Source organism: Chinchilla lanigera, unplaced genomic scaffold (assembly GCF_000276665.1).
Source record: "Chinchilla lanigera isolate Chin_1 unplaced genomic scaffold, ChiLan1.0 scaffold00034, whole genome shotgun sequence".
In the NCBI taxonomy this organism is placed as follows: domain Eukaryota; kingdom Metazoa; phylum Chordata; class Mammalia; order Rodentia; family Chinchillidae; genus Chinchilla; species Chinchilla lanigera.
The window spans coordinates 4,561,801-4,571,428 of record NW_004955435.1 but is presented as its reverse complement, the minus strand read 5'-3'; the positions used below and the strand labels follow the sequence as shown (position 1 = coordinate 4,571,428).

Here is a 9,628-nt window from a genome sequence, read left to right as displayed (position 1 = left end):
AACCCAGAGCTGTTCTACAACTGAGCTACATCCCCAGTCTTTTAATATTTTTAAAAATTTGAGTTAGGGTCTGTGTTGCATAGGGTGGGCTTGAATTTGTAATCTTTTCACCTCAGCCTCCTGAGTAGGTGGGATTGTAGGTATGTACCACCCACTATGTCCGGCTAATTTTCTAAAACTCTTTCCACTTATTTCTGCCCCTCAACAGGTGAAGACCTGTTTCTACCGCTGGCCCCGGTCCCTCTAGGTTTATCTTCACAGCACAGAGCCTGCCAGGTTTGCCCCAGGTCTTGGATAAAATGTGCTTTGTCCACACACTGGTTTCTTTTCTGTTCTTTTTTTTTTTGGTACTGGGAATTGATCTCAGGACCTTGCACTTGCCAGGCAGGTTCTGTGCTGCTGAGCTATCTCTCTGGCCCCAACAGAAATTAGTTTCTGATGCACCTTGGAATTTCAATTGCATATTCTAGTAGAAGCTACATTTTAAGTGGTGATTTTGTTCCTAGGGCAAAAACCTAGAAGTCAAAGCACATTTATCTCATAAATTAATTGCTTGTATCAACATAAAATGATGCCATTGTAATTCTTGTAATAAATGAAAGTAATATTCAGTGAAAAGTAGTTATTTACCGTGAGCATTGTTTGTAGAGTGTAGCTGATAGAAATCTTGAAAGGAGCCTTCAAGTGCTTGAAGAATAGCAGTTTAAATATACAGTAGTTGGGTGCGGTGGAACACACCTATAATCCCAGCACTCGGGAGGCTGAGGTGGGAGGATTATTGTGAGTTTGAGACAAGCCTTGGCTACAAAGTGAGCTCAAGGCCAGCCTGAACTGCATAGGGAGACCCTGTGTCAAAAAGACACACACACACACACACACACACAAATGTACAGTAAAACCTTGGTCTGCAAGCATAATTTGTTCTGGAAACATGCTTGTAATCCAAAGTACTTGGATATCAAAGCAAATTTCCCTATAAGGAATAATGGAAATTAAAATGACTCTTCCACAACCCCAAAATATTCCTATAAAAATGACTATGATACTGTAACATAATACAAAATGATAAAGAAAATGCAAAATGTGAAGAAAGATAAACAAATTAAGCTGCACTTAACCTTTGAAAACTTGCGTGGCCTGTGTGAGGGAGACAAGAGAGAGGAGGGTCATCGCGTAGGAGGACTTTCACTACACTGATGGAATCACTGCTAACTCTTGATTGGCACAATGGAATCTTTTTCTTTCTATGCAGCTTTAACAGGGAACCTATCCAGTGACACTTTTGCCTCCTCTGAGGATTTCATGGAAATGTGATGCAGCATTGTTACTAAGCAGATTCATCACTCACACTGCTATAGTCTTATTTGAGTGGTGCTTTTCTGCAAAATTTTGCACTGTTTTCCACATCTCCCTAATCTCTCTCTCTCTTTTTTTTTTTTTGGTCTTTTTTTTTTCAGACAGGGTCTCTCTATGGAGTTCAGGCTGGTCTTGAACTCACTTTGTAGCCCAGGCTGGCCTCAAACTCGCAATAATCCTCCTGCCTCAGCTTCCCTAGTGCTGGGATTACAGGCGTGCGCCACCATGCCCAGCTCTCCCTAATCTCATTTGAAGTGAGGGATTCCTCTGCTTTTTTGTCCTCTACCTCTGCAGGTGAGGTCTCTCCCATAACTTTTTGCTACTGGGAGACGATCACTCACAATCCCACAGTAAGAGAGAGGGAGAGAAGAACGACTGGCTCCCTGGTGACCATGTGACACTTGGCATCGTGCACTATTGTCCTGGGTGACATTGCTCCTTTATCAAGTTACAAAGTATTAGAAATGTTTGCTTGTCGTGTGCAACACTCAGATAACAAGTTACTTGTGATTCAAGGTCTTACTGTAGTTAATTACAAAAATCTTTCAGATAAGAAGAACATTGTGAGAACTTATTGGCATTACTTAAAATTTTTGAAAAAAAAACAAGATTTTTGTTTAGGCTTACAAATAGAAGAGAGGATAAGGCATTTTCCATTGAATATATCCATCTCCTACCTTCAAACATCCTCCCTGCTGTATAGATTGTTCTTTCTTTAGTCTGGAAACTTTACTTTTTAAAATTGAAATCCTTGATGCTCTTAATTTAGAATTTGATTCAAGGGTTAAATTTAAACATTTATGTATGCGTAAGTGGTTATCAGACCTCAGGTTAAGATCCTTCAGTAGGCTGTGAAATAGCAATTTAATAGGATGTAACCTCCTTAAAACAAACAAACAAACAAAAAAACAAGGAAGGGATAGAAAATGCATGAATTTGCAATGTGATCTTTTGAAATGTTTATTGGGTATAATGTAAAACTATTTTTTGTTCTGGTTGTGATATAAAAATCCTGCTACATATAACAACAAAAATCCTAAAAACAACGAAACAAAATAAACCTTTTACCAAATTATTTAGATGCTTTATAGTGAAGTGTTTTGGTTGTTTCTGCTTTTCTTGTAGCTCATTCTTCGTAATTCATAAGGTCTTACTACCTCGTGCCTGTGTTTCTCTCACAGCCGTCGGGACGTGCCTGCACTCGCAGCTTGGCTGAGGCAGAGTGGCGTTCCTTGGCTGAGCTCCACGGTGTGGGAGTACGTGCCTGTGAGCGCCTCTTAGCTTTTGAACTCCTTTCATGGCTGACAAGAACTGCAGCTTAAATGGCTAGCAAGAGCTGCAACTTGAGGGCAATATAAGTGGACTTGATTAGTCAGTTGCGAGGTCAATTACCTGACTTTTTTTTTTTTTTGCCCTGAGAGTCGAACCCAGGTGCTCACACATGTTAGACAAACACTGTACCTCAGCTCTGACATGTTTTTGTTGTTGTTTTGAGACAGGGTCTTACTGTATCGTTCAGGCTGGTCCTAAATTCACTATGTAGCCCAGATGGCTTTGAACTTGCAGCAATCCTCCTGTCTCAGCCTCCCCAGTGCTGGGATTACAAGCATGTTCTACCATGCCTGGCCCTGACATGGTTTTAACATAAATGTTCCCCTTGTTTTTTCTTATTCAATATGTTCTTGGTGTCACACAGTGAAAAGGCAGTTCATGCCCAACCAATTAAAAATATTTAAAAATTTTATTTAACACATAAAGTCATCTTTTAGATGACTTTCTTACATCTAGATATCTTTCAGTCTCATTTTATTTGAATTTCACTTGTTGTAATAAATGTATTTTCCTTATTAATGTCACTGTGTGATCTAGGTAATAATAATTAATTAATATTTTCAAATTAATATTAATTAATAAATAATAAATAATTAATTACAGTAACAATTAATTTTCATGTAAGAACAATACACTTACATTTACATAATAAAAATGCACTTATCTGAGGTCTGATCCTTACATGAGATATATATGGAGCATGGTGTAAGCAATTACTTTTATTTATTTATTTATTTATCTTTTTTTATTTTAAAGAGTAAAAGAAGGATAACATAATAATGGGGGGCTTACCAAATTACAGACAAAGTGGTAGGAAATTATCAGTGGTTGTTGTTTTACATATTGTTATCTATAAGATAGTTTCTCAGGAAAACAAATAGACAATAGTGAGTTACTGACAAAAGAGGTAGGAGATTATCAATAGTTGTTGTACTATACTTAGGTATCTTCAAAGTGGCTTCTAAAGAAAATAAATAGAGCTATACATGAGCAATCACTTTTACTAAGTGCCAGTCTTTCAGACAAAAAAGAAAACTATAAAACTAACATCTCATTAGCTTTTTGAATATTTCAGTTAGAGAATCAAGGTAACCTCTCAGTCTTTTGAACTATGGATCTGCCCTTGTCGTGGACTGACAAAATGCAAGCTGTGGTTTCCTTAGTTTGATCCTTTCTATAATATACATAATAGGATGAATAGTAACAATTTCAAAAATTATATGTAATTGCTAGGAGTTTTTCCTATGCTTGAAATATAAGCTCATAGTAGAATAGCTAATTATCAACATTCTGTAATTTTAGCTTAAAGGTTTCCATGAATAACTCCTATTTGCCTTCCTATCATAATTGTGACTTGTTGCCGGGCGTGGTGGTGCACCCCTGTAATCCCACCCCTTGGGAGGCTGAGGCAGGAGGATCGTTGTGAGTTCGAGACCAGCCTGGGCTACAAAGCGAGCTCAAGACAAGCCTGAACTGCATAGTGAGACCCTGTCTCAAAAAGACAAAAAAAAAAAAAAATTGTTACTTGTTGATGTAGGTTGGCTAAAGAATTTAAAAAGTTGTTCCTTAAATCATTCATTGGAAAACCAACACTAGCAGTTGCAAAGAAAGTACAGCTTTATCTTGAGCAGTCAACTTTTGACGAAGGACAAAGAGGTTGACATTGGGCTAGGCTGGTGGCACACACCTGTAATCCTGGCACTTGGGAGGCTGAAGCAGAAGGATCGCTGTGAGTTTGAGGCCAGCCGAGACTTCCCGGGGGGACCCTCTCAAAAAAAAAAAAAAAAAAAAAAAAGAGGTTGACATTGCTTCCTTTCTGTCCTTGTTTGTTGCATTTATTAAGGAGTGACAGGTGTTATCTGAGTCACATCCCCCTCCTGTCTATGGTTCCTCTTCACATTACTCTTGATGGGCTTTCCCCATTAGCTTTTCTAAAGTCAAAGCATTTTAGAGTTGAAGGTGGCCTGGAATTTCTGCTGAGTTACTTGCTATGTCTTTCAAATGATGAAACAGACTCAGAGAAATTAAATGACTTGGTTCATGTTATTCAGCTATTTGGTGCACAGCAGAGATCAGACGTCAAGTCTAGTTTCCACCTTTACCATCCAGGAAGTCAGTGCCAAATGTGTATTTGCTGACCTCGACTCATTCTTTGCAATATACCGTTCTCTAGGTGAGTGGCACGTCACTGCATTTATTTATTTATTTATTTAGTTATTTATTTTTTTCAGTACCAAGGATTGAACTTATGACCTTGTGCTTCCCAGGCAGGCGCTGTGCCGCTGAGCTAAATCCCCAGCCCCTCTGAGATGTTTATTGGTGGCTCGTAATCAAAGAGCAAGGCTTGTTAAAGTGTGCGTCCCCCAGCATAATTTTTGGAGCTGAGCAGGAATTCCTGTAGTTCAGCTGTGATCCGCTGTGGGATTTGTTTACAGAATTGTGTAAACAATGCTGTGCAGTTCTGCTTTTGCTGCAGCCCCCAAGTTGTAATAAGCTCTATTTTCATCTCCCTTTCTGTCAAAGTGCTTTTCACTTTTCTTGACATTTCTATGCCTTGTGTGCTGTGTAGAAGTGTGTTGTTTAATCTCTAGCAGTTTAGGATTTTCCAGGTGGGTTCTTGTTAGTGGCTTCCCTTATTAGTTCCACTGGGATCTAAGAGCAGATGTTGATGTCTGTTTTTAAGAACTCGTGAGGGTGTGTTCTATGGCCGAGAACACGGTCTATCTTGGTGACAGTTCCATGTGAGGTGGCACGGAATATGTGTTCTTCAGATTATTGAGTGAAGCAGTCTACAGACGTTCACTATATCCTGTTGCCTGATAGTTGTTGAAGTCGTCTTTGTCCTCACAGACTTTCTGCCTCCTGAGTCTGTCTATTTCCAACAGGAGGGTATTGAACCCTCCGACTGTCACAGTGGATCATCTCTTTTTACTTGTATTTCTGTTAGCTTTTGCTCGATATATTTTATGCTGTGTTGTTAGGTGCATCATTTCACGTCTTCTTGGAGGACTGCCCTCATAATTATGTACAGCTCTGTTTATCCCTGACAGCCTTCCCTAGTTTAAAGTCTGCTCTGTTGGAATTCACATAGCTACTCCTCCTTTCTTTTGATTAGTGTTGACAGAATATTGATTAATTGTGAAGTGCTCTTATGATTAAGCTTTTTTTGGGTGCTGGGAGTCAAACACAGGACCTTGAGCTTGCCAGACAGGTGCTTATGCCACTGAGCTATATCCCTGAGCCAGAATGTTGATTAATGATGCATGGTTAATATCCATAATATATAAAGAAAACAACAACAGCAAAAACTGAGTTAAGTCAGTTAAAAAAGGGAGACATGGGGCCAGGGCTATAGCTCACTGGCACAGCGCCTGCCTGGCAAGCAAGGTCCTGAGTTCACCTCATGGTACCTCCCAAAAAAGGCAGGGGGGGGGGCACATGATCTAAACAGCCATTTTATAAAGAACTACAAATAGCTAATAATTATGAAATAATGTTTGAGACTATCATTAGCTAGCAGGGCGGATACAAATCAAAATTATAGTGTTTACCATCTTATTCCAATTAAAATGGCTATTTTAAAAAATATAAAGCCAACAATAAAACAAAGCAGAAAATGCTGGCAATAACATAGAGAAAAAAATACTCATACTCTGTCAGTGGGAATAGAAACAGAATTTGATTCAGCTATTCTACTCCTGGGTATATATCCAGAGGAAGTGAAGTCGTCATATGAAAGACATACCTACATGTCCGTGTTTATTGAGACACTGGACAATCGCTAAGATCATGGTAGCCATACAGCTGATAATGGATAAAGAAAATATGGTGCTGCACATAAACAAAACAGTATTACTCGGTTATAAAGGGGTGAAATCCTGCCATTTTAGTAAAGTGATGGAGCTGGAGGACGTCACATTAAATGAAATAAGCCGGACAGGAAAGGCAAGTATTGCACGTTCTCTTGCACATGTGAAAACTTAAAAAGTAAAACTAAAAGAGGCCACTTGAAAATTGAATGGTGCCAGGTGTGGTGGCACATGTCTGTAATCTCAGCACTTAGGAAGCTGAGGCAGGAGGATCGTTGCGAGTTTGAGATCAGCCTGGGCTACAAAGTGAGCTCAAGGCCAGCCTGGACTGCACAGGGAGACCCCGTCTCAAAAAGATAAATAAAGAAGCTGAGGGTGATTACTAGGTACTGGGAGAGGTGCCAGCAGGGGAGGCAAGGAGGTGCTGAGGGGGAGGGGTGGGTAAATGTGATGGGTGCACACTGTGTGCGTATATGGGAATAGCACAGTGGGTCCTATCAGTGTGTGCAATTAATATGTGTTCATTAAAAAAGTAAGAAAAGAGAAAGGAAGGGACATATGATATCAGGGTAATTCAGAGTAACAGAACCACATAGGATTCATCCTTATTATATATATATTTTCTTATAGCGTTGCTTCATGTGCTTATGGAAGCTGAGAAGCCCCATGATTTGCTCTCTCCAAGCTGTAGAAGCAGGAACGTTGGAGGTGAAATGAAATCTGAGTTCTAGCTGGGCGTGGTGGCGCACGCCTGTAATCCTGGCACTCAGGAGGCTGAGGCAGGGGGATTGTTTGTGAGTTCAAGGCCAGCCTGGGCTACAAAGTGAGCTCACAGCCAACCTGAACTGCATAGCAAGACCATGTCTCAAAAAGACAAAAAAAAAAAAAGAAACCTGAGTTCTAAGGCCTGAGAACGGAGGGAGGCCGTGTGTAGCTCTAGGTCAGGTCTGAGCCCTGAGAACGGGGCGGGAGGTTCACGGGACTGTGGCCTGGGGTCTGCAGACCTCACAACCAGTACTGCACTGTCACACACCCTGCCAAAATGTTTGTACTGGGTAGTTTATTATTTCCCCATCATACTAATGAAAGCTATCTTTTATTATCTTTCTTGTCAGACTCTGGGGCTGTGTCTTTGTTTTATTAAAAAAAACTTTGAAAGAAGGGTCTAAGTTTCCTCTCCGAGATTTTCAGGGAAGGAAGTGGAGGCTTAAGTGATCTGTCTGAAGCCTCACAGTTGGTACTCGGTAGAGCTGAGATTCGAATCCAGGTCAGGCTTCACACACCACCTTCTTTTCATTACATGTTTTGGGCATATGGATAACTGAGCGTTGGAAGCAAGTAGCCACCCGGAATGACTGTCCTGTTGTGAAAGCTGCTATATTTTATTTTAATTGGATCTGACAATGATACGCTTTTAACCTTCTTTTCGAGATGGCAGTGCCAGGGTGTGCTCTTGGTGCCCTTGTATTTCTGCTGCACGTTGGCTCGGTGGCCAGTTACCCCAATGGAAAAGTAACGAAGTCGTGCCATCGAATGACCCCTGATCACGGGCACCGCCCGCAGCCGGACCCGACCCACCGCGTGGCCGTCAGTCAGACAACGTTCAGGCCGGGAGATCAGATTGAAGGTGCTGTGCTGGGAAAAATTATTTCCATTTGGGGTTCCATACTTTTACAGTTTGTTGCATTTTTATTATTGGATTTGGATTGTTTCATTTTAACCTAGGTACTTGTTTCATTTTATTTATTTATTTATTTTTTTATGTACTCGTTTTTGTAAGATACCATAATCTTATGTTTCTCACTTTTGTTTACTACAAAAAGATGACCATATTACTTGTGTAGTATATCTACTCCCCATGCAGAATAGATTTTAGAATATATTTTATCATTATGTAATATATATTTATTAGTAGTACTATTAACTTAGAAGAGAAAATAAACTTATTTTGTCTTGTTTAAAAGATAACGAACCCTTGACTTTCTTGAAGTAGTATCTCCCTAATTCTTTTGGCAAAATGTAAGCAAACTGTTAAAAATGATTATTACAGGCAGGTGCAGGGACACATGCCTGTAACCTCAGTGTTTTGGGAAGCTGAGGCAGGAGGCTCTCAAGTTCAAACCCTACCTGGGTAATTTAACAAGAACCTGTCTCAAAATAAACAAACAAAAAGTGGCCTGGAGTGGTAGCTCAGTGGTAGAGCACCCTTGGGTTTGACCTGTAGTACTACGAAAATGAAAAAAATGTATCTTAATATCAGTTTGCAAACTCTATTTTTCTGCAATTCTAGAAGTGCAAAACATTAATAAGTATTCTTTAACAAAAAAAAGCATACGGAGAAAGACGTTTAGAGCACCCTGTATGTTATATATAATGTGTCTCTTAGTTTCACATTGCACGGTAGAATATTAAAGACGCCAGGGGATTTGCAGTAAAGGAACAGGTATTTACTTTCATCTAGCCGGGCGTGGTGGTGCTCACCTGTAATCCCAGCACTCGGGAGGCTGAGGCAGGAGGATCGTTGCGAGTTTCAGACCAGCCTGGGATACACAGTGAGCTCAAGGTCAGCCTGAGCTGCATCGCAAGACCCTGTCTCAAAAAGACCAAAAAAAAAAAAAAAAAAAAAAAGACTTTCATCTAGCATTTTCCAAACTACTTTAGCCCTACAGATGCCCACTGGCTGTCACCCGTGTTTTTTCCCCTTGGGATAGGTATTAACAGCTAGAATGAATGTCCTGTGGGGCACCAGTTAGACGTTCTTTTTCTGTAGAATGATTTCTACTCCTTTCTCTCCAAGGGTAGTTTTGCACACCTCTACCCGATTCTCTCTGTGGCGTACCTCCTGTAAACATTTCTCTTTGGGGTCTTCCTACATCTATTAACTTGTCTTTTTGTCTGTTTCATAGTGACTTTGTCAGGACGGCCTTTTAGAGGCTTTCTTTTAGAAGCTCGTGATGCTGAGCGTGTGGATGGCCCTCCTGTCGGCTCCTTCCTGTTGAACGACAGTCAGGTGTCACAGCTTCTGACTTGCGGGGATGTGCAGGTTTGTCTTCAGCTTGTGAGTCATTCCTATCAGCTTCCTTGGTTTTTTTTCACTGTGAAAGTGGAGGTGTGGTAGTTGTTACAGAACC

At 40.4% G+C, this 9,628-nt stretch overlaps 1 protein-coding gene across 1 annotated transcript in view; it reads left to right on the top strand.

Annotated features, from left to right (window-relative positions):
* Frrs1 (ferric-chelate reductase 1) overlaps positions 1-9,628 on the top strand; it is a 46,868-nt gene that overhangs the window by 6,718 nt on the left and 30,522 nt on the right. Inside the window, exons 2-3 of the mRNA XM_005388788.2 lie at positions 7,929-8,124; positions 9,404-9,540. Of these exons, the coding sequence (XP_005388845.1) occupies positions 7,929-8,124; positions 9,404-9,540 (333 nt within the window). The remainder of the gene's footprint in view (positions 1-7,928; positions 8,125-9,403; positions 9,541-9,628) is intronic.